At 33.7% G+C, this 26,632-nt stretch overlaps 1 protein-coding gene across 15 annotated transcripts in view; it reads right to left on the bottom strand.

Annotated features, from left to right (window-relative positions):
- The window catches only part of EHBP1 (EH domain binding protein 1), a 394,259-nt gene that overhangs the window by 249,845 nt on the left and 117,782 nt on the right, over positions 1–26,632 (bottom strand). For all 15 annotated transcript variants that reach the window (XM_051975359.1, XM_051975374.1, XM_051975362.1 and 12 more), the window contains one exon: positions 435–616. In XM_051975359.1, coding sequence (XP_051831319.1) covers positions 435–616 — 182 coding nt within the window. The remainder of the gene's footprint in view (positions 1–434; positions 617–26,632) is intronic.

The raw sequence follows: 26,632 nt of genomic DNA, 5'->3' as shown, positions 1-26,632 counted from the left end.
TCCCTATTATATATGATGCTTGCTGATGGTTTTAAATAAATGCTATTGATCATTTTAAGGAAAAGTCCATTTATTCCCATATTTTCTAGTGTTCTTAATAGGAATGGGTGTTGGATTTTATCAAATGCTTTTTCTGCATCTATTGAGATAATCACATGATTTTTGTTAATTTGTTTATTGATATAGTTGATTATGCTGTTTTCCTAATATTGAACCAGCCCTACAGTGAATGCTTATTTTCTGAAATGATGAATGTCATTTATAACAAAAATTATAATAAAAAGTTCATTTCAGATTTTCAAAGTATGTTGAGAATGACTGGTATAGTAAATGATTTTCTGAACCATTGGTAATCTAATAGAACAACTCTCTACCCCATCCTTCCTTTGGAAGAAAATTTAAAGCAAGTTCACTAAAGGAAAAAAATAACTTACGTGGCTTTTCCCTCACGAAGAAAAATGCAAGATAATGAGAACTGGAGAGTGGCAGATACAACTTTTTTAGACAATGGCTTGAATTTTAACTTGACATCTGTCTGTGTAGGCATAGGACTTGCATACTGTTTCATATTGATGCTGCTAGTAGCAAGTGCTTTTCTTCGTCCTGATGGAGATTCCTGAAAGATAAACATAACAATGAAATTGGATTTTATTTAATTATTAGCCAAAAAGAACAATTTTTTTTTTGACAAACTATCTCAAACCAAGAAGTTAAAAATGCTGTTCTTTCTGCAAAGTTCTATGTAAAAGTAACTTAAAGAAGGTGTTGGTAAGTTATTGCTGACTCCAGAGCTTCATTTCTGACTAAGCTCTGAGCATGGCCACAATTCTGATATCCAAATGAAATAGGTAAAAAAAAGTTGCAGACAGCAAGGGTATGGAAAGTTAGATTATGGAGGATTAAGAGGGAAGCTAGGAAATAAGCCTAAGAGAACAGGAAAAGGAAAAGGTAATGATTTAGATTAGATATAACTTGTTTGTTTTTGAAAAGTTATCAAAAGGTAAACTTTGAAATAAAAATGTCAGCATTTTGATTTAACTTTCAAAAGCTTCCAGTGCAAATAATGAAAATTAGAAGGAAAAAATCAATATCATGGCAATTTTTTGGACAATCAGAACAATCTATATACAATGTACTAAATTACTACAACTCAGACTTTAACAAAAAATGCAAAGAACTTAGGTTTATATCTCAAGATGCAAAAAACCTGATTATTATAAACACTTTTGAATTATTTTTTAATAAATTGTGCACATTTATTGTGGTTGACAAACGTCTCAAATAAGGAATACTAATTTAATCAAAATATTCGAGCATCCTTTTCCAAAGTACTTGACATTTCTGCCCAGCAGAATAAGTCAGAATGTAATGTGTCATCCCCAAAGAATACCTTGTTTAAAAAACTAGCCTTATCTGTCAGATTATGCATAGCAATATTATACAGAACTATTAGTGCATGTAGATACCTTATGAATGAATTTCAAAAATGCATCAAACACTTGAGAAGGATTTAGGCTCTCTCAGAAGAAATACTTAAGAATATGCAAATACCCTCAAATGAATCAAGTTGAACAGATGCCACTATCACAAACAATACAAGTGTTCTTTCCCTGGCCGCTACTGCCAATCAAAGAAAGAGATTAGGGTCCAAGGTTCTGACAATGTGTAAAATGAAAAATACGATCGGGAAGTTTCAATTTAATACACTGATATGAACAATAATCTGTTATTGTACCTTTAGAATAGTTAACTACCAGTACAAGTAATACAAGATTCTAAGCATCAATTCTGAAAGCCTTTTCAGCAAATTTTCACATTAGTTTGTTTTTGTTTTGTACAATAGATTGTGTTTAATTCTCAAAATGGTCTTATTCCTTACCAATTATTTTTTCACTTTGCAAACAAAAAGTTGATGCCAATAAAAAAGAAATCTGAAACATGAATATTTTTTAGAGAGTTGTTTAGAGAGTGGTTTCCTCTAAATCTAAGTTCTTACTGATTAGTATTGGATATCTAGATGATACAATGGATAAAATATTGGATCTAGAGTTAGGAAGATCTGAATTTAAATATGGCCTCAGACACTAGCTGGCTGTGTACTCTGGGCAAGTCATTTAACTTCTACTTTATCTGTAAAGTGGGGAAACACACACAAAAAAAGAAAAAGCTACTCCAGTAGCTTTGCCAAGAAAACCATGGGGTAATGTAGAGTTGGACACAACTAAACTGCTAATTAATAATCTTTTTTTTTAATCTTAAAAATGGCTTAGTATGAAACGTTTCTCTGATACACTCTAAACTAAATAGATGAGTAAGATTTGTAAATTTTGATCAATATCTCTAAAAAGATAAAAAAAATTATAGCTTCACATGTTTAATTACCTAAAGAGATTATTAAGTGACTACTGGACAATGCTGAAGGTAGTCACTGAGTAAGGTCTAGATAGACCTGTAAAGTTTGGAATCTATATTTTCAGCATTTTTTAAAATCACCAGGACTCCACTAGCAGCTTGTCTTTCCTCCAGAGGCTATCTTTTAAATATTATGTTCTATGTAGTTATGGGTTAAAAATGACAACTTATTGAAATGTATGACTAAGAGATGATCAAAACTATGTCATTTGTGACTATAGTTTTGAAAGAGTAATTTTAATTCCTGAAATGTTGCTGGTAACTTTTGAAAGATCTTGTAGAATAAAGAAAGAAACATATTGTACCAATTTTTTCAAAATAGAAAAGTGTGCAGTTTGTTAACTACAGACCAGTAAGCTTAAACTTCTACTCCTGGAAAAACTATAGAACACATCAGTAAGGGGATGTTTTGTGAGCACTTAGAAAAGGAACTCTTAATTACTATATGCAATTAGAGTTCATGGAAGACTGATATGTCAGTTAGTCAATTAATTATTATGTATTAAGCAAATACTATGTGCCAGGCACTATGCTAAATGCTAGGGATACAAAGAAAAGGCAAAAGATAATCCTGGTTCTCAATGACTTTACAATCTAGTGGGAGAGAAACTATAAAAAGAACTATGTACAATTATGTACAAACAAGCTACATAGAGATGGATGCATAAAGAAATAGACTTAGATGATAAATTGGAGATAATTCACAGAGGGAAGATACTAGCCTCAAGAGAGATATAGGAAGGAAATGTAAAATTGATATATTTATCTTTCAGCAAAGAATTTGATTAAGTTTCTTGTATTAGGCTTGTGGATAAGATTTGCATTAGTTACATGGATATGGAACTAGTTGAATGACCAGATTCAAAGAATAGTCTTTAAAAGGGACTCTGTCATCTGAAGTGGAGGTCTCAAGAGAAAGCTTGAAGTATTTATCTTTGATGCTGTTTTGTTAAATATTTTGAAAATGACTTAGATGAAGTCAATTACTGTAAAAAAGATTATAGGACCACAGATCTAGAATAAGAAGTGATCACAGAGATCATCAAGTCCAAATTGTGGCATCCAGAAAGTTATGTGACTTGCTCAAGATCATCCAAATAGCAAGTTCTAATGGCAACAAGTAGTCAAGGAAAGGAATATTATGATCAGGGTAGTGGTGAAACTGAGAAAAATCTGGAAGCAGTGCCCATTCCGTTTTTTGGATTGCACTGATTGTTGGAAAGTCAGCCTTTGAACCTAAGTTAACTTTCTTAGTTCTCAATTCTGGGAACAGGCAAAAAAAAGTCTAATCCCTCTTATACATAAAAGCCATTCAAATCTAAAGCCATGTCTCTTGTTCTGCCTAAATCTTCCAGTATCTTATGAAAATATACCTAGTTCCTTCAGCTGTTCCTTATACAACATGATTTAGAAACTTTTCATCAATCTAGTCATTCTCTGGACATTAATTTATCCATATCCTTCCTAATCTCTTTGACTCAAAGTCTAACACAACAGAAACTAACCAGAGAACTCAGTAGGAGTAGCATATCTCTCATTCTCTATGTATCTCTTAATGCAGGCCTAAAATTTTTACCTAATAGATCACACTACTAAATCATATTGTACATATTGTGGGATATCAAAACAATTGGATTTTCCTATTTCTATCAAATTACCATTTTCCCAGACTTCCAAGTACTTAATCTTTGCATTCTCCTTTATTCCTCATTGCACATATCTAGTTATATATCAGTGAACCTCAGTGTGATCCTAAAGAAAGTTTGTCCTTATTTTCATTTTATCCTTTTTTGTAATGTCACAGTCTGACTGCTCAGAATCACTGAGGATGCTGAAAAGATGGATACATTTAAAACCAGTTGCTTTGATTTTTGTAAAAGATATCTTTTTTTATGATTTTCAGTATTTGCTATGTTTTCCACCTCTCTTCTTGTACACAGCAATCAAGTCCTATTTAGATACTTTATCATGGCAGAAAGATTCTGTGTCTCTTACAGGCCTATAAACAAATGAACATACCAATAATGTTAATAGGCAAAACATGCATGCATGAGGGGTTGAGTTTTAGTCTTCTTAATGTCATCATTATGTGAATTATTCAGTATCATACACACACATACATACACATACACACAACACACATATAGAGAGAAATATATTTGTGCAAATTTCCCTATCACTACTTCGAATCTCATAAAAATATCACAATAATATCTTCAAGGTGAAAGAGACTTCAGAGGTTATATAATCAATTTTTCCAACAATTCAAGATTGCTTTTTACTAAACACTTACAGATGATTATTCTCTCACTGCCTCAATGCAGTCAATAACAAAGAACTTGCTGTTTTACAACATAAGCATTTTATTGTTGAATACCTCTGTTAGTTAATTATTCCAATACTGATCCCAAATCTATCTACCTACTGGCCTTCATCCAAATACAACCTAAACTTCTAAGTCTCATCCATCTCATTTATCAACCAACTAAAAACAAAGTAATTTGTTGTACTGTAACAATGAAATGTAACAGTTAATAATTTTAATTTTAAAACAAATAATTCAAATTATTTAAAAATATCAAAATACAAATATAGAAGAAAAATATTTTAGATCACTGCCTTTTTTAGTTAGATCAACTACATGCTAAGAAGTAAAAAGTTTTGTTTTTTAAAGATCTGCATGCTGGTCTTGTGAGCTGTCACAAGCACCACATTGCTTAGGTCATGGTAACAAAGATCTTTGCTTCATCAGCAGAGCAAAATGTAACACTACAGAATTTAATTTGGAGCCTATGGAGCAATTAAATGCTAAAATAGACATGCTACAGGGAACGCTCTCAACCACAAAGACTTAATTAGAAAGTATATAAGCTAAATAACTAACATAGATGGTCGGATGGAAGAGTAGAAAGATAAATGCAAACTTAAAAAAAAAAAAAAAAAACTCCATTAGAAATGCCCAAAGAAGTACCCAAGATATCCAATATGTTTATAAAGAATTATGTAACTTTTAGAATGAAATACTTAACAAAATAAAACAACAATTTACATACATTAAAGTATTCTAGATATATAGGAAAAGAAAGATTAAAAATATATTAGCTAAATATTCAAACTGTAATCCAATTATGGAAAGAAAAAATCAGGTCTGTTATTCAAAATTCCAGTCATTCAGTGGTCCTTAATCTCACAGGCATATGACAGGAAAACTTTTATATCTCACCAAAAATGATTCAAAGATACTTTATGTATTAAATCTATATTATTAGGGATGCTAATTTAATTTAACATATGTATGAAAAAGGAAAGACTATTTAGAAAAAAATTTAATTATTAAGAGCTTTTATTTTCCCAACAAATCTTACATTCTGGAAATAATGAAGCTAGAAATCCATGAAAAAATCTAACAGTAAAATCTATACTGAAATCCAAGTTTACTATACCTACTGAGACCAATAATCAGTACAATTAACTAATCAAACAAGCACTTATTAATATACGAGATATTGCCCTAAATATTGTAGATACAAAGACAAAAGCAAAATAGTCTATGCTCTCGAGAACTTTATATCCCTATAAGACTAATATATATGTGTGTGTGTGTGTGTGTGTGTGTGTGTGTATGTATAATTAAAACATATAAAAATAAATTGAATGTAGCTTTGTCATCTAGGATCTTTTTTTCACCATGGTTTTCAGGTAGTCCAATACTTCTTAGATTGTCTCTCCTAGATCTATTTTCCAGGTCAGTTGTTTTTCTGATGAGGTATTTAAATTTTCTTCTATTTTTTTTTTCATTTTATTTTGTTTTGTTTTGTTTGATTTATTCTTGATGTTTCATTGAGTCATTCACTTCCATTTGCTCATGGAAATGTGAATTATTTTCACATTTTAGTGAATTATTTTCTTCAGTTAGCTTTTTCACTTCATTTTGCATTTGGCAAATTGAACTTTTAAATGAGTTGTTTTGTTCTTTGGATTTTTTTCCCATTTTACTCATTCTGTTTTTTAGGGAGTTGTTCTTGTTCCCATTTTACCCTTTCTGTTTTTCAAGTAGTTGTTTGCTTTTTTTTATTTCTCCAAAACTATTTTTTCCTTCAGACAATTTCTGTTTCTTTTCCAAAGCTCTCGTTTCCTTTCTCCATTTTTCTTCTTTCTTTTAATATCCTTTTTGAATTCTTCCAACAGAGTCTTTTAAGTTGAAGAACAATTCATATCATCCTTTGAGATTTCATCCAAACATTTTGCCTTTAAGTATGCTCAGGGTTGGAGGTCTGTCCTTCTCTGACTCCATAGTAACTATCTATGGTCAGAGCTCTTTTTTGCTTTTTTGTTCATTTTAAAAGGTTGAGGTCTGTTCTTGGAGCAAAGGGGAGATTGTCCCAAGCTTCCTCTACAGGCAACAATGGCTTTGCACTGCCCTGAGGCTGGTTCTTTCCTTGCTGGGTGGGTGTACCAACTCTCATTTATTTGCTGGAGTTCAAGGGCTCACTATTTGCCTTCTGTTCTTATGTTGGAAGTCTAACAGTTAGTCTGCTGATCCACTGGCTTCTGAATCAGGACAGAGTAGCAAATGTTGCTATATTTTGGGTACCAGCCTCCTACTAGATTCCTCCAACACATGAAAGCTGTTCCACCCTGGGTCTCTCTATTCTGCACTATGATGGCCTACAATCCGCACCACTGCCCAATTACAACACACTTTTACTATAGTTCTTCCAAAATATCTTCTGCTGGAAATTTGTTACACTCCAGGTATTTGTGTATTCCAAGTGTGTCACTCCAAAACCCATTCAGAGGCTTGGTCTAGTGCTGATTCTGAGGGGAGCCAGGGAAAGCTCAAAGGCATGTCTACTCTACTATCTTGGCCCCACCCTTGAATGCACCTATGTGAGGGAAGGTACTAGCTTTTGGGAAGACCAGAAAATATTTCTTATAAAAAGAGACAACTGAAGTGATTCTTGAAAAATAAGCAGGGCTTCCAAAAGGTAGAAATGAAAAAGGAAGCTCCTTCTAGGTATGAGAGACAGTCCATGAAAAGGAAAGTGATAGAAGATGAAGTATCTCACATATAGAAGAACAAACAAGTCAGTAATGATGCACCACAGAGGGCATAGAGAAATATACTACATAAGAAGACTATGTAAAGATGGGAAGAAGCTAGCTTGTAAAATGCTTTCAATGCCAGGCAAAAGAGCTTATCTTCAATTCTGGAGGTAAAAGGAATGTGAGATGAGGAACCATATATAAAAAATTACTGTGGAGACCAAAGGGCAAATAGATTGAACTATGGAGAAATCTGAGACAGGGAGGTTAGCAGGTTAGTATAATAGTGCAAGCAAGAAGGGATGAAAACTAAACTAAAGTGGTGGCTAAGGTGAATGAGAATCAAGAGTCAAGAAAAACAATGAGATGTTTCAAATCTAGATGGCCAAAAAGATGGTGATGATTTCAATAGCATTTTGATAGTGTAAAGTTGAACTGATTCACTAAGAGAAGACTGTAATTAGAACAGGGATGATGGCCGTGGAAAATACTAATGAATGGAGAAAATAGAAGTCACAATAGAGTGAGGTTTAGAAGTAAGCCACAGGGAGAGATGCAATGGTGAGTGATTCTGATCACATGAAGGAATTATGGATTTCACAAGAACACAGAAGAATACTTACAGTTAATGGCGAGATAAAGGGTATGACCAGCCCATGAATAGTTAAAGTATAATGGAGAAGTAGATCATGGGAGTTGAATAGATTTGAGGAACTAGAATCAAAATGAAGACTGAATTTCAGGCAATGAACTCATTGGAGATCATTAATGAAGGAAGGAAAATGTCACAGGTGTTGATAGATATTAATTTTCAAAATTAGGTGGCAAATAAGTATAAAGTGAATTTAAAGGAGGAGACTGTAGTAGAGGGAAAATCCTAAAGTGGCAACAGGGAGGAAAGAATAATATCATACCTAACTCTCCAGGAACAGTTTTAGAAGGTATAAGAGATGGTATAATCTTTATAAGGGAAAATTATGTTTTAAAATATTCTATTTCATTAAAAATATAGAAATAAAAATGAGCCTTAATTAATATATTAACATTCACTTATTCAACTACCATTTACTAAATGTTTATTATATTCAAAGCCTATTAAAATGGTATGGTGATATCTTTTAATACAATATATGATTGAAAGAAGAGATATACAGGATGTAAGAGTGATGAAGGTGTGTGGTGAAGAGTGCTGGACTGATCATAAACTTATCCTCTCCAAGACTGTAGAGGGCTGCAGATAGTGGGGGAACTCTGGGTAAGATATAAGACCCTTCAGCCCAGAGGGAACCTGCTGACAATGGCTGGTTTGGCTCTACACCTCCCTTTGATATTCTCATCCTTCCTGAGAAATCAAGGAGGGTGTGACCAAAATCTATTTGAAGCAAGGGATACTTAAAGTAAAAAGATGCATTTACATATCAATAGCAGAATGCTTATAGTTAGCATTTGCTCAGTGTGATGTGATGATATAATGGTTCTCTAGGTGGCACATACTTAGTGTGCTGTAATGATGTAATCATACCAAGGTATTTAAGGGCTGAAAGGACTTGAAATAAGGACACTCCATCTTTGACCATCCTTCTTCCTTTCTTTCCCAGAGGTCAAAGATGATTATTTTATGGAGAATTTATGCAGGGCAAATGTGTCACAAGTCTCACAAAGTGTTCAGAAAAAGGGATATAAGGACATCTTTAAGATCTCTCTTAAGAACTTTAGAATTGATAATATGTCAGCTATGCTTTATAAGCAAAGCAGAATTGAAGTAACTCAGAAGAAACACAAGATAGGCAAATAGAGAAGCCACCCCAAATGTTCACAGGGACAGTTTGTATCTCTGAACTTGTATTGGTCTCATCAGCTACAGTCAGACATACTAACACAGTGATGTCATTTTGGTCCTCATTGAGAATGAAGGAAAACAACCCAACCAACCAACAAACAACACACTGTGCTAGGCAAAAGAGAAAATACAATGATAAATAAGACATGTCACCTGCCTTCTAGCTTATAATCTAGTAGGGTGCATACACACATACACATATACAAAAGTGTTTTACAAACACTGAATATGTTCTAAATATAGTGGATTTAATAAGTGTATTTCCTCTTTGGAAACTGTCTCCCTAGAAACTCATTTGGGGTTCCAAAGGATGAAAATATCACCAGATATGGGGTAATGAATGATCTTTGTATAGAAAGTTCTACGGGTAAGGGTGGATGGTGTCAAACTAATAGGGAAAATACATGAAGTGAAAAGAAGAGAAGCTAAGAGTGCTTGCAGCAATGATAGAAACAGCAGTAAGAAGACTGATCTTTTCTCTCTTGTTCAACTAAATTACTTTAAAAAGTCATCTCTGATACTTGTACTTTTTTCTCTCACTCTCTTCAAAGCCCTTTGCAATTTGGCTGCTAAGTCAATGTCAATAATATGTAAAGTATCATAAATAATGATATGTAAAATATCATGGATAATGCAAAAAGTACCAAGATCAGAAAAGGGCAAATATTTTGATTTTCCATAAAGGGAAGAGAACAAATTCTGCAAACTATTGTCTTATGAGTTTTAACATGAATTCCTGAGGAAATTCTTTAAAAGATTATAAAATGCTTAGTGAATATCTAGAAAGGGAAATAATTACAAAGCACCATCTTTTACACTGATGCACTGTTGATAGAATTGGGAATGAGTATATTTTGGAAAGCAATTTGAAAGTATACACAAAAAACTGTAGAGTATTCTCTTTGACCCAGCTACATACCATTGCTAGGTAATGCATATATGTCCTCTATACACAAATTTTCTCTGTCCTTTCTTTTGTTTACTTCTCTGCATTCTTTAACAAAAATAGGGCTCAGTGTTCCTATTTATTATTCAATTGCTAGTCTAATATTCTTCCTCATTGCCCCCCACCCCAAACTCCTAAATCATCATTGGAAAAGAAAAAAAAAAAAAAAGACTTTATAACATAGTCAATCAAAACAAAATTTCCACATTAGCTTTGTCTAAAAAATGTCTTATTCTATATTTTGTCCTGTGGGTCTTATTTTACATCTTGAGTCCAATACCTCTCTGTCAAAGGGTCATAGTCAGTCAAGAAACATTTATTCTTCCTTCATGCTAGGCATCCTGTTAAAAAGATAATTCCAGGTGCTCACAGTTTAATAGGGGAGATAATATGCAAACAAAACACTAGAATTAAGGGGGATTGGGAAACATTTCTTGTAAAAGGTGTCATTTTAACTGGGATTTGTGAAAAGCCAGAAGGCAGAGAAGAAAAAGGAAAGAATGCTGGGCATGCGAAGCATCCACTGAATATTCTCAGAGCCAAGAGATGGAGTAGTTTGAGAAACAAGAGGTCAATCTCACGAATGAGACAAAAAAAAAAAAAAAGTGAGAAGGTATAGGGCATAAGAAAACTAGAAGGATAGTGGTAGTAGGGGATCAAGTCATGAAGGTCTTTGAACACCAAGAAGAAGATTTTATATTAGATCCTGCAGATGGTAGGGAGTCATTGGAATTTATTGCACAGAAGAACTAGCATGGTCAGATCTGTTCTTTAAGAAAATCACTTTGACAGCTGAATAAGGGATAGACTGGAGTGAGGAATGACTCATGGCAGGAAAACCAACCTATGAGCTTTTGCTCCATGTGTGAGCTGATAAGATTCTATGCCAGGGTTGTGGTAATGTCAGAAGGAAAAAAATTGGTGAAAGACTTTGATTTTTTTTTTCCCTCTCAACAATATTTTATTTTTTCCAATTACATATAAAGATAGTTTCCAACATTTATTTTTGTAAGATTTTGAGTTCCACATTTTTTCTTCCTTCCTCATCTTCCCCCTTCCCAAGACAAAAAGCAATCTGATATAAATTATACATGTACAATCATTTAAAACATATTTCCATTGTTATGAAAGAAAAAAATCAGAACAAAAGGGAAAAAACCACAGGAAAGAAAAGGAAAAAAAAGAAAAAAAGTGAAAATAGTATATATGCCAATCCACATTTGGTCTCCACAGTTTGCCCTCTAGATAGGGATAACATTTTCCATTCTAAGTCTATTGGAATTTTCTTGGATCACCAATTACCACATTGACAATAAGAGCTAAGTGTAGGCAGAAGATTGGTAAGATGGAGGAGTAGGTAGGTAAATTTCAAGGTCTCCAGATTTCTCCCACAAACAGAACAAATTTGCATCTCAGAATGATGACTGGTGAAAAATCAGAAAATCTTGGGGCAGAATAGAGGTCCTCCTGGCACAACACAAGAAGATCTGAAGAAAAATCCCAGGCCTAGAATTAACCCATATGAAGTACAAACAACTTCAATCTAGCTCCACAGAAATACCAACTGGAAGCCCTGGGGCAAACTGTATGTGGCTGGAGCCTTAGCAAGAGCTACAGAAACTTTCACCTCCCATACTATATGTGGAATTGAGGATCTGAGTCCAGGAAGACTGAGTGAACCTCAGCAGAAGAATAGATCCAGTTGTGCTGCAGAGACATGGCCCTGGGAGAGAAGGAACCAGATCATTCAGTGCAGAAGCAGTGGGGCAGGATCACTGTTGACACTTGCAAGAAGATGGAGCTTTCAGTTTGGAGTTTCAGGTCAGAGGGGAGAATTGAAGTGAAGCTAGAGTCACCATCTCTCCACCCTCCCTCACCCCATTATAAGAGGTGCTTACACCAGTACATCTTATTAAAAAAAAAAATGAGCAAGCAAAAAAGAAAGAACCCAACCATGCAAACTTATTATGAGACAAGGAAGATCAGGAATCATCATCAGAGGAGGACACTGAAACAAAAAAAAGCTCCTTCTACTCCAAAAAGTACCATGAAATGGGTCCTTGCCCAGAGAGAATTTACAGAAGAACTCAAAAAAGAATTTAAAAATCAAATGAGAGACACAGGAAAAACTAAAAAAAAAAAAAAAAAAAAAAAGATGAAAAAATGAAAAATGAAAAAAGTTATCTAACTAAAAAAGGAGATACAGAGATGAAAATAACTTTGAAAATTAGAATTGGGCAAAAAGAAGTCAGTGAAGCTATAAGGAACAAAGAAATAACAAAATAGAATATAAAGAATGAAAAATTTGAACAGAATGTGAAATATATGCAGAGTTGGACTACCTGAAAGCTATGACCAAAAAAAAAAAAAGAACCCTAATATAAATACAAAAAATAATCTGAGAAAACTGTCTTAGAGTAATAGAACATGAGGAAAAAATTGAAATTAAAAAAAATCCACCAATGACCATCTCAAAGAAATCCTTTGTGAAAAACACATAGAAATATTATTGCCAAATTTTGAAACGTCCAGATCAACTACTGGGCTTATATCCTAAAGAGATCTCAAAGAAGGGAAAGGGACTTGTATGTGCAAGAATGTTTGTGGCAGTCCTCTTTGTAGTGGCCACAAACTGAGTGGATGCCCATCAATTGGAGAATGGCTGAATAAATTGGGGTATGTGAATGTTATGGAATTTTATTGTTCTGTAAAAAATGACCAGCAGGATGATTTCAGAAAGGCCTGGAGAGACTTACATGAACTGATGCTGAGTGAAATGAGCAGGACCAGGGGATCATTCTATACTTCAACAACAATATTATATGAGGATCAATTCTGATGGAACAATGAGATGAACCAAATCAGTTCCAATAGAGCAGTAAGAACTCTGGGAGATGACTATGAACCACTACATAGAATTCCAATCCCTCTATTTTTGTCTGCCTGCATTTCTGATTTCCTTCACTAGTTAATTGTACACTATTTCAAAGTCTGATTCTTTTGGTACAGCAAAATAAATGTATGGAGACATATACATATATTGTATTTAACATATACTTTAACATATTTAACATGTATTGGTCAATCTGCCATCTGGGGGAGGGGGTGGGAAGAAGCGGGGGAAAAATTGGAACAAAAGGTTTGGCAATTGTGAAAGAAAAAGAAAAAGAAAAAGAAAAAGAAAAGAAAAGAAAAGAAAAGAAAAGAAAAAGAAAAGAAAAGAAAAGAAAAAGAAAAGAAAAGAAAAGAAAAGAAAAGAAAAGAAAAGAAAGAAACTTCCAGATCTCTTTGATCTGGAAAGAGAATCTGAAAAGAGAAAATTTTGCAGGGAACAAGAAAAAACAATTCAAATATGCTGGAGCTACAACTAGAATAGTATAGGACTTAGCAGCAGCCATAATAAAATATAGATAGGTCCTGGTATCATATATACTGACAATCAAAAGAACTAGATCTGCAGCCAAAAATATCCAGCAAAATTACCCATAATTTTGAATGGGAAAAAAAAATGAACATTCAACAAACTTGCAGATTTTTAGGACTTTCTTTCAACCAAACCCAAACTCAAAAGAAAATTTAACATATAAGAGCCAATACCCAAGATTAATTTCAAGGAACTTGATATGGACAAATTATTTAGGTTTTTACATGGAAATGTATGACATGTTTAATATTAACATCATCAATTAAATAGATCAAAAGAAAGATTTTTACAAATGAGGTGCATTTACCTATATCTATTATATAGATATAGATTCATTAGACATAAAGATTCATTAGACAGGAGAGGAGTGCTCATAGTTTTAAAAACCTATTCAGAATGAATTAAATAGTAACAGTACATAAATACCATGAAGGATATAGCACCTCCAAAACCTACAAAGAAATAAGAAGGGAAAGGGTACGTGAAGGGGGAAGCAAAGGGTGGAGGAAGAAGACAAGGGAAGGCTCTATGGGTAAAAGGAAGTTAAGTAATAGAATGCAAGTTAAGGAGTAGAAAGTAGAAAAGTTATCAGGGACAGGAAAGAAGAGATATACACAAACATTACAATAAGGATCAGGAGTCGAATTTATTAGGAAAAAAGCATACAGCTAGTAATCATTGAACTTAAAATCAAACTTAAAGATTCAATTAGAGAGAAATCTATATTACATGTCAGCCATACTAATATTGTTTTAGATGCATGTTTACATATGGGTAAATATGTATGCATGTGTGTGTATCTATTAAATATATCTGTACTTAACTAGAGTCTGTTTGGAGGAGGTGGAGGAAGATGAACCGGGGGTGGGGTAGGGTGGGGGGAGAATAAACTTTAAAAAGTGCACAGAATACCACATAAGGAACCATAGAAAACATGGACACTCATTAATATAATTTCTTCTACTATTATACATCCTTTCCTGAACTGGAAATGTATTATTATATATTTTGAAACCTCCCTCATGTTCTGCTAATCATGACAATGTTTCTGCCTTTCTTTTTTTTATTCTTTTGTTAAACATAAAATTAAAAAAAATTTTTAAAGGGCTAAGTCTATCATAATTCCTGCTGTGTTCAATCTTCTCCTAGTTCTGCTTACTTCACTCAGCATCAATTAACATATAAGTCTTTCCAAACTTTTCTAAAATCAACCTGTTCATTTCTTATAAACAATAATATTCCATTACATTTATATACCATAATTTATTTAGCCATTCCCATGTTGATGGGCATCCAATGAATTATGAATTCCTTGCCACCACAAAAAAGAATTGCTACAAACATGTTTGTCCTTTCCCCTCTTTTATGATCTCTTTGAGATACAGATCCAGTAATGACATTTCTGGATCAAAGGATATGCAAAGTTTAATAGCCCTTTGGGTATAATTCCAAATAGCTCTCCAGAATGGCTAAATAAATTCACAACTCGACCAACAATGCATTAGTGTCCCAGTTTCCCCACATCTCCTTTAACGTTATTATCTTTTCCTGTCATTTTAGCCAATCTTATAGGCTTGAAGTGGTGGTTCATAATTGTTTTAATTTTAATTTCTCTAATCAATAGTGAATTAAAGCATTTTTTCACATGACAGATACTCTGATTTCTTCATCTAAATATTTTCTGTTCATATCCTTTGACCATTTATCATTTAATAAGTAACTTGAAGTAAGGTTCTTGCTGAAAAGGATGGGAAGAAGAAGAGGTTTGAGGAAGGATGAATACATTTTAAAAAGAGTCTCTGCAGTGAGCAGGTTAGTGAAAATATAAAAGTTCTGTCTTGAAGCAATGAGGGTCTGGTTGAAGTTATCACATAATATGTAATGGACCCAATCAACATAGTTTTATGATTTTTCTCCAGCTTCATTCAGTAATATGAGTGTGATCCAAGATTGAAGATGAGCATGGAAAGATAGGCGATATAAAAGGAGAAGTGACTTGAGAAAAGAACTGTAAAGAATTGAACTTGTTCACCAAAGGGATCAAGATGGGAGAGAAAAAAAATATGGCTTGTGCAGGTGAGAAAGCCTGGGAAAGAACTGAAGGATCAAGAGACTGGAGGTCACATGAGGACCTAAACGGTAATGCTCTGCATTACCAGGCAGAAGAAAGGGTAGAGTGATAACAGACTGTGATAAGGAACAAATGGGACAGTTTTGACATCTATAGATTGAACTTAAATAGTTGAACAGAAAAACAATCTGTCCATAATAGAAATCTTATAGTTTCATGGGTGATCTCTTCTTTTGTATGTATGGAAATGTCCATTTTAATTAGGCATTTATTAAATTTAGAATTTTTAAAAAAAAATTTGAGTCCTTAATGCAGATAAGATTAGAAGGGAAACAATAAACTGGGAAAACACTTTTACAGTCAAAGGTTCTGATAAAGGCTTCATTTCCAAAATATAGAGAGAATTGATTCTAATTTATAAGAAATCAAGCCATTCTCCAATTGATAAAATGGTCTAAGGATATGAACAGGCAATTCTCAGATGAAGAAATTGAAACTATTTCTAGCCATATGAAAAAATGCTTCAAGTCATTATTAATCAGAAAAATGCAAATTAGGATAACTCTGAGATACCACTACACACCTGTCAGATTGGCTAGAATGACAGGGAAAGATAATGTGGAATGTGGGAGGGAATGTGGGAAAACAGGGACACTGATACATTGTTGGTGGAATTGTGAACACATCCAGCCATTCTGGAGAGCAATTTGGAACTATGCTCAAAAAGTTATCAAACTGTGCATACCCTTTGATCCAGCAATGTTACTCCTGGGATTATATTGCAAAGAGGTCTTAAAGAAGGGAAAGGGACCTGTATGTGCAAGAATGTTTGTGGCAGGTCTCTTTGTAATGGCTAGAAACTGGAAACTGAGTGGATGCCCATCAACTGGAGAATGGCTGAACAAATTGTATTATATGAATGTTATAGAATATTATTGTTCTGTAAGAAATGACCAGCAGGATGATTTCAGAAAGGCCTGGAGAGACTTACATGAACTGATGCTGAGTGAAATGAGCAGAACCAGGAGATCATTATATACTTCAACAACAATACTATATGATGATCAATTCTGATGGACATGGCTATCTCCAGCAATGAGATGAACCAAATCAGCTCCAATAGAGCAGTAATGAACTGAACCAGCTACACCCAGCGAAAGAACTCTGGAAGATGACTATGAACCACTCACTACATAGAATTCTCAATTCCTCTATTTTTGTCCTCCTGCATTTTGATTTCCTTCACAAGTTAAGTGTACATTACTTCAATGTCCAATTAGTCTTGTGCAGCAAAATAACTGTATGGATATGTGTGTGTGTGTGTGTATATATATATATATATTTAACATATACTTTAACATATTTAACATATATTGGTCTACCTGTCATCTGGGGGAAGGAGTGGGGGGAAGAAGGGGAAAAATTGGAACAAAAGGTTTTGCAATTATCAATCCTGGAAAATTACCCATGCATATATCTTTAAATAAAAAGTTATAATAAAAAATAAAGAAAGAAAAATTTGAGTCTTCAAAAGTCTTTAAACAGAGACTATTGGTTACTTTATGTTTCAGCGGGGATTATGATTTTATTTGGTTAAGAGGTGGATCAGATCACATCTAAAATTCATTTTCAATTCCAATTCTATCATCTGAATATAATTTAAAAATTCAACCAGAAATATGCATGATAATGATGTTTGATGATAAAATACTATAAAATTATTTTTAATTCTGGGATGCTCAAGCTTTTTACTTAAAGGCAAATTATAATAGAATTCTTTTAAATCTATTTAAAGACTCAAGTTACAGATAAATGACTACAACAGAATAAGAAATTATCAAGCTTTGACTGTCAGGACATTTGTCAGACTGAAAAAGAAAAGAAAAGGAATTCCTTATATTTAGAATTTTCTTTTAAGTTTTTTGTTTTGGATTTAAATAGTTTTGTTCACTTCACTACTAAGTGCATAGAATCTTAGAGGCAGGACATGTGATTATAATCGAGTGAGTAATGCAGTGAGCAAAAACAACTTTAGAGCACTGATGATGAGTAAGAATGAGAATGTTCACTTTTTTGCTCACTAGAATTACAACTATAATACTAATTTTATGTGGATGAGGCCTGGGGAGTGGGTAGTTGTAGAGTAAAGAGAAAAAGAAGTCATCCTTCCAACTTTCTTGATAACATCTTCACTTTTTATATGCACTAGAAACAGGAGTTCTTAATTTAGGGCAGATGGAAAGGAAGATGGACTCTGTATATATTCAAAGAGTCTATACACTAAGGTGATCTATTTTCACTATACTTCAGCTGAAATTTAGTATTTTCTTCAATTATTAGTGTAAGCAACAAATAATTATTCTGAAAGGGGTTTGAGATTCTTTACTAGATAACCAAAGTGGTCTATTACAAAACAAAAAACTCCAACAACAGCAACAATATTAAAAACCCCTGCTTCAAAAGGAAGGGAAGACACTCCTTTATAAATATAAAATAATAGAAAGTACCTTACATGGTAACACTTTTGAAAAATATACCCTAAACATTTCTATTTATAGAACAGAATAGCTAAACCATAAGGGTTATTTCAGGTAACCTACTAATAGAAAAATCTTAATGCAATTGCTTCTCTTTTTGTGCAGCTACTCACTGCCATTTGATCTGAATTGCTTACTGGCAATCACTTTGTTCCCGTGGGGCTGGGATGTGTCTAGTAATGGCGCCCAATGTGCTGTTGGTACTCAGATCATAATAGAAGCAACCACAACAACTACCAAGTTACTGCATGTAAAATGATCTGATACAAAAGCACTGCATAGCTAAGAGTCAGTAGTTTTAAAAATTGTATTTGAACAATTCATTTTAAAATAAACAAGAAGAGGATCATATGTACATTTGCCAGTATCAAAGACTTTAATTGCAAATGATTTCTTGGGCAAATTTTCATAGAAAATACATAGAATAAAAAGGAGATAGTCATCATTTATATTTTTAATGTTTATTAATGGAAAGGGAATAAATTTTACACCTCTTTTTTAGCCTCCTACTGGATTTCTGAAGTGACGAGAAAAATATGCAAAGGGAAAAGTCTACCTACTTTTAAGAAAAGAAAATAAGCTATGGCAATAATTGTTCAAGAAAGACAAAAAGCTTTTTAGAAGCTCAACATACACACTCTAATAATGTAATAATTAAGGAACATAGGGAATTTCATTAAATCAGAACACTGACAAATAGGTTTTACTCTTTAAAAAGTTTAAAGCTGACAATTCCAGAGATTCAACATGGGGAAATAAATGATATAGACTTTTTATTTTTATAGTACTCTCACAATTTTTAGATATGAAAATTTACAAATGTTGCCACTTTATTAAAGAAATGGCAAGTTTGAGATGGATAATAAATAATAGACTTGATAACAGAATGATAAAAGAAACAGGTAACAAATAATATCAAGGGAAAAAAAGGTAACAAGAATAAAAAATCTCAGACTAGAGAATCAGAACTATTCATTCATATGTTTATACAATCTCATACAGATTTTCATCCAGATAGATCCAAATATGCTATTTAAAACTGACTGGTAGCAACAAGTACACAGTTCAGCTAGCTCTAGGTAGAGAAGATTTCTGTATTTAAGAATAAAGTGAAAATAAATGAATTCCATTTCCATTTTTAACTGATTACTATAACACAATATAGTAGGAAAGAGTGCGAGATTTGGATTAGGAAGACTTAAATAGAATCCTAGCTCTGTATTTACTAGCTTTTCTTCATTTACGAAATGAGGGTAAAATAAAATAAGATCAGGGGTTCCTAACTTTGTATCTATGGATACATTTCAAAGAGTCCATAAAGAGAGATTAAAAAAAAAATCAAACTTTTCTTTTTTACTAAATTTACTTAAAATTTAATAACCACAAATTTTTAAGTCAAGAATACCATAGTTATTCCTTACTTTGATCAGTTTCATATCAAAACTCCATATACCAGGTTGTTACAGGAAGGGATCTATTTTTCTAAGTAGGTCTCTTGATGAAAAAGGTTAGGGGAATTAGAGTGGGAGGGGGTTATCACAAAGTGTGGCTAATTTAGTTTTAATTTGTTTTTAATCTTTTCTTTACAAACACAAAAGTATTTCTACTCATTTTCTGATTCAATTAAGAACAAAGAATATAAATTCTGTTCAGTTAAATACAGTAAATAATAATTTTCAGCCAAGCAGAAAGACTGAGTAAGGATGGAGAGGGAAAAAGACCGAGATGGGCATGTCTTTTATATTCTCATTTGCCCTTATCTCTAATATACTCACAGAAAAAATATACAAACATATATCCTTAGGTATAGGTGAGGGAGGTAGTAAGTTTAGATAGTATAGGAAAGCAGAGTGAACTTATGTGAACAGACAACTACCAATTATCAAATACCAGTTTCTTTGGATAGAGTCTTTTATGATGCTGGAAGAGCAGGTCAAACTTAGGGAGTAGGAATGGTGGAGTTGCTCTATATTTCCCACCAGAAGATGAAAAAATTGACTAAAATTTAGCAACTCGGCTTTAGCATACTCTGGAATATGAGGGGTATCATTAATTCTTAATCTGGTACTGAAATATTGTCAGAGATATCTATTCCTATTTCTATTGACATATCAGTAATTTCACTGATGTGAAAACATACTCCTTCCAACAATGTACACTATAACACTTACATGTTATCTCATTCTGTCCAACTCTTGCCCACAGCCTCCTGTAATCCCATTATAAGCAGTCTAGTCAGTATACAAGGGCCGCCTTCTAGTTCTGATATCACATAAATACCAATAGCACAGAAGAGTAAGCTATTGGTACCCCCCCCCCTTTTTTTTGGCCATATGACTGTCTAATCTTTTCTAATCACAAATTGCTGGTGACAACTTTTAAATAGTTTCTCCTGCACAATTTGATTGGTAATATGTTGCAATCCACTGATGTATACCTTGCAATTCTTCAATAGCTATTATTCCATTTCCCAATTACTATCAAGGATACCACCATTCTTCCAGGCATCCAGATTTGAAACCCATATTATTTTTAATTCCTTATTCTCAATCATTCCATATAATTGTTGCCCAGTCTTGCTGCTATTGTCATATCTCTTGTATTCATTCTTTCCTCTCTATTTCCAGCTATCATCCCAATTCAAGCAATTCTTGTCTGGATTATTTCAATAGTCTTTTAATCAGTGTGCCTGCCTGCCTACACATGGCCAAATCCATTCTTCATGAAATGGACCAAGTGATTTCCCTCAAGTGTAGGCCCAACCATATCACACCCTTACTCAATAAACTCTAATGCTCTTCTTCCCTTTCTCCCTCATTAATTATAGAATCAACATAAACAGCTCTATTTAACATTTAAGACTCTTCACAACCAGGCATCCTACCTTTCCAGTCTTATTTGTTCTATTTCATTCACATAATGATCTTATCAAACTAGCATTTTTACTATTCTTCACACAAAACATTTCTCCCATCTCCATGCTTTTCCACTGGCTGTCCTATATGCGTGAAATAGGTTCTTTCTTTTCATCTATCTCTGGCTTCTCAGCTTAGGGGCAACCTTCCACATGAAATCTTTATTGACCCCTTTACTGCAAACTGCCAATTTCTACCCTATCCTCCATTATTTTTTTAAATCTATTTTGTAAATCTTTAGTTGTACATGTTGTCTCCTCTTGCTAAACTGTACATTTCTTAAGGATATGGGTTACTTCACTTTTACCTTTGTATCCTCAGTACCAACACACAAACTGGCATATAGTGGGCATATAATCAATGAACACTGCTTGATTAATAAAAACCAAATTATTGGGGCTATATAGTACACAAGAGCACTCATGCATAAAAATACATACCACATGGAAGATGGGAAAGAGACAGGCACACTGGAATATAGTAAGAAGAAAGGGTCACTAAAAAACAACAGGATTCAGCAAAGATTTAATATTATTTCACATTCACAACTATAGGCATAAATGAAGATATGAGCTACTGATTAACTTTATTTGGCTATCTAGGAAAGTAAATTGCAAGATGGAAGTTTCTCGTTTCTAAAAGCAAGTTATGATCAACTTAGTACAGGGTGCCACGGATTTGGGCATCCTCACGCAATTCTAGTAAGACAACTATTACAATAGTATCTCAGTGAGTCATACAGGTTTGTTGGATCCAGCCCAAAAGTAAAACTTCATATATCTGATCTTTCACCTCCTGAACTAAGCTCAGGACCTAAACATTAGTCATTAGGCCCTTTCCTCTAAGATCCAACATTTCACAACTGTGACTGGACTCCTCATGTCTAGTACTAGAACTCTAAACACTAGACATTATTTCCAGGATCAGAGTTTCTAACATTTAACTTTCCCCTCAGCAACCCAGTTCAGGATCAAAGCCTTAGAATACCAGAGTCTTGATACCACAAACCCCTCTATAGAAAGAGTCAATAATGCCAAGTTAAATCACCCTTACTCCTTAGCATTTAAAGCCTACTATTCACAGGATTCTTGAGAATGTGAGCACAATTAAAAGCCATTAAATCACCTAGGACTACAAATTACAATCTCTTACTATTCCAGTGAAACAGCATCTCTTTCTACCTAATCAAAAATATATCCTTTCCCTGGACCACTTCCTGATATTTCATTACATCCACCTTAGTCCTACTTCTTCTAAGTCCCAATCTATTCTGTACTATATTCCCCATGCTACCCCCAACCTTCCATTATGTCTCTTGGAATATTTATTCTAATATTAACAATCTTATATCTTCATCTTGGACCTCTAAGTCTAGCACTAATACTAATTCCACTTTGTCATTCCCAGAGACCTTCCCACTCTGATCCCAGAAGACATTGCATTTTTTTTTAAATTTATAGCTTTTTATATACAAAACATATGCATGGGTAATTTTTCAACATTGACCCTTGCAAAAACTTCTGTTCCAACTTTTCCCCCTCCTTCCCTCCCCCCCCCCCCAGATGGCAGGTAGCCCCATACATGTTAAATATGTTAAAGTATATATTAAATAAAAATATACATATAAATATTTATAGAGTTATCTTGCTGCACAAGAAAAATCAGATTTAGAAAAAAGGTAAAAATAACCTGGGAAGAAAAACAAAAATACAAGCAAACAATAACAAAAAGAGTATAAATGCTTTGTTGTGGTCCACAATCATTTCCCAGTGTTCTTTCACTAGGTATAGCTGGTTCATTACTGATCAACTGAAACTGATTTGGATCCTCTCATTGTTGAAGAGAGCCATTTCCATCAGAATTGGTCCTCGTATACTATTGTTGTTGAAGTGTATAATGATCTGGTTCTGCTCATTTCACTCAGCATCAGTTCCTGTAAGTCTCTCCAAGCCTCTCTGAATTCATCCTGCTGGTCACTTCTTACAGAACAATAGTATTCCATAACATTCATAAACCATAACTTATTCAGCCATTCTCCAATTGATATTCCATTCAATTTCCAGTTTCTAGCCACTATGAAAAGGGCTGCCACAAACATTTTTGCTCAAATAGGTCTTTTTCCCTGCTTTAATATCTCTTTGGGATATAAGGCCAGTAATAACTGCTGGATCAAAGGGTATGCACAGTTTAATAACTTTTTGAGTAGAGTTCCAGATTGCTCTCTAGAATGGTTGGATCTGTTCACAACTCCCCAACAATGCATCAGTGTCCCAATTTTTCCACATCCCCTCCAACATTCCGCATTATCTTTCCCTGTTATTCTAGCCAATCTGACAGGTGTGTAGTGGTATCTCAGAGTTGTCTTAATTTGCATTTCTCTGATTAATAATGATTTGGAGCATATTTTCATATGAGTAGAAATAGTTTCAATTTCATCATCTAAAAATTAAGACACTGCATTCTTAACTAGTATTTCCAATACTGGTTATATTTTCTCTCATCTCTGAAACTAGGATCCTAGAGAGAGATGGCATACTCTTTGCTTCCCTATGTCACTTCATCATCACTCAACAAACTCTCATTCTTTGAGATTCACTCAGTACAAATAGATCACTAGCCTCCTTAATAATGTTCTCTCCTTTCTCAAGGAGTTCAGTACCTGGATTGAAATAATTTCTTCTCAAACCCAACCCCTGCCCTTATACTAAGGTGCTGCAATATACAAGTTTGTAGTACTTTAAATCAATCAATCAATCATTTAATAAGCATTTAATAAGAATCTTGTATGTGCCCAGCACCATATTAAGCAACGGGTATTTAAAGACAAAAATAAAACAGATCATGCCTCCATAAGGAGTTTACGTTCTTTTAGGATGATAACATGTACATTAAGAACATTCAAAATATGTATAAATAAATTTCCTTAGAAAGGGAAGTCACTAGTGATTAGGAGTAACAAGAAAAGATGAAGATATCACAGGAGCAAAGTTTTAAAACGATATTCTAAGAGACATTGGGGGAGGTTGAGAGGAGGAGGATCAACCAGTATAAAGTATACAGTCAACCAGGGAGAGAAAATAGAGTGTTTTCTGTGAAAAATATAAAGATAGGCTGAACTATGGAATGCATTAAGGATAGTAATATATAATAACTCTGGAGTAATAGGTGCAGGAAGGGGAATAATAATCGATAACTTTGGAAAGAGAGGTTAAGTTCAGGTTTTGAAGAATTTGGTTAACTGAATGGTTGGGTAAAGTGGTAAGATTTGCACTTTAGGAAAATTATTCTGGCAACTGTGTTAAGTGTGAATTGGAGGGAGGAGAATTTTGAGGCAGAGGGACAAATATACTGCTGCAGTAATTTAGGCAAAAGGAGAAAAGGCCTAAAATTAGAATACTAGCTGTCTAAGTAGATATGATAGATGTTTTGGAGATAAAATCACATGATTTATCAAATAACTTGATATGTAGGATAAGTGAAAGTAAGCAAGGCAATACTATTATGACCTGGGTAACTGGAAGGATAGTAGTACCCTCAAGAAAAACAATTAAATTCAGAAATAGTTAGGAGATGATGGAGGTGGGGGGAAGATTCTGAGTTCAATTTTGAACGGGTTAAGTTCGAAATGCCTATAGGTCATGCAGTTTATATATCAACTAGGCCATTGATGAGATGGGGGTAGAACTCAAGAAAGAGCAGGAGATCCATATTTGGGTATCATATGTACAGAAATGATAATTAAATCCATAGTCTATAATAAAATCATCAAGTAAGAGTATATAGCAGTAATAGAAGATCTAAGGCAGAGTATTATGAGAAAACTAAGAGGCAGAGTACTGGGCCTGAAATCAGGATCTAAGTTCAAATCAGGCCTTAGATATTTGCTAGTTGTATAACTCTGATCAAGTCATTTAACTCTATTTGCCTCAGTTTCCTTTATGCAAAACAAGTTGGAGGAGGAAATGGAAAACCACTCCAAAATGTTTACCAACAAAATACCAAATAGGATCATGAAGAATCAGACACAATGGAAATGACAAACAATAACAATGCTCCAACAACTCACCTCCAAATTTCTCAGTCTCAATTCCCATGACCAGACCTCAGCCATGCACAGGGATAGACATATCCTTGAACTCATCATCATCTACAAATATTCTGTTTCCATAATTAAGAAATCTAAAGTGTTTTTATTTAACTATAGCCTCCTATTAACTCAACTTATCCACATTCTTTATTCCTCTTAAAACTATTCCTTCTTCACTTCAACCTCTAATCCTTTATTCTTCAATATCCTCCCAGACTATTAAGGATAGTAATCACCCTTGCTCTGGCTTTCATTTATTCCCTGTCCAATTTTGATCCTATAGCTATCAGGTTCATCTTCACACTACCCTTTAAATTTCATGCTCCTTCATCCTATCACTGTACTCTTTGCTAAATCCAACTGTGGATTACCATCTCCTTCTTCTACTCATGTTACTAACAGAGAACTCATGCAACTCTGCTAACTTGGTAAGCTACAAATGTATATTATCTAAGCTCACTTAGATTCTCACTGTAACAAGGCAACCCATTATTTCCTCCTTCATAATTGATTCTCTATCATACTTCCCTTAGGGACTATTCTATCTAAACTATTCTAAGCTACTCTAAACCTCTCTCCTCAAGCCTCTCTTAATACTACTATTTCCCTCCATCTGATCTTTTAACTCATACTTCATCAAGCAAAATTCTCCAGTGCTCAACATCTCAAAATTTCTTAATATCATCGGCCAAAAAAAAATGGTCCTTCTCCTCTAGACTACTAAATCCCTACTTTTTGTACTGTTATCCTCATTTCCCTCCAATCTCCCAGAGTAGAATAAGTATTTTCAAAGATTGAAAGCTAAAGCAACTTGTTTCAATCTCCTTTTTTTCTTAGTACTAGATCACAGGGGATAAAAAATTATTTATGAAATCATTGCAATCAATTTAGTCTTCTTTCTATGCTTTTAAAAATAACAACTCACATTCAGTGATACTGAATTACTTCATCTGCCTTCTCGCTATATTTTTTTGTCTTACCTACATTCATTATCACATTATATTATGCTATCTACTTGCTGACATATATGTATTTAAGTATAACTCTAAATTCAATTCTAAACTTGTCACAAAAAAATGTCCTTAAAACAACAAAACCATCCCAAAAGAATGAGTGGCTCATGGATTTAACATAATAATTCTTAGGATCTACAGATTGTCACTGGGTCAAACCATTTCTGAAACAAATTCCAAAATAAGATTTGCTACATAAAAACTTCTGTCCCCTAAAAACTTTAACTTAAATCCCAAATGGTTATACTGATCCCAGTTATCACAGAAATGTTTAGTTTATACATAAAATGTTGTGCAAAGGCTATAATTCTAAAAGAATCCCCTATTAATTTCACAAAACA

This window comes from Antechinus flavipes, chromosome 2, assembly GCF_016432865.1.
Source record: "Antechinus flavipes isolate AdamAnt ecotype Samford, QLD, Australia chromosome 2, AdamAnt_v2, whole genome shotgun sequence".
NCBI lineage: Eukaryota > Metazoa > Chordata > Mammalia > Dasyuromorphia > Dasyuridae > Antechinus > Antechinus flavipes.
Note: the sequence above shows the minus strand (reverse complement) of the source record. Positions and strands in the feature narration are given on the sequence as shown.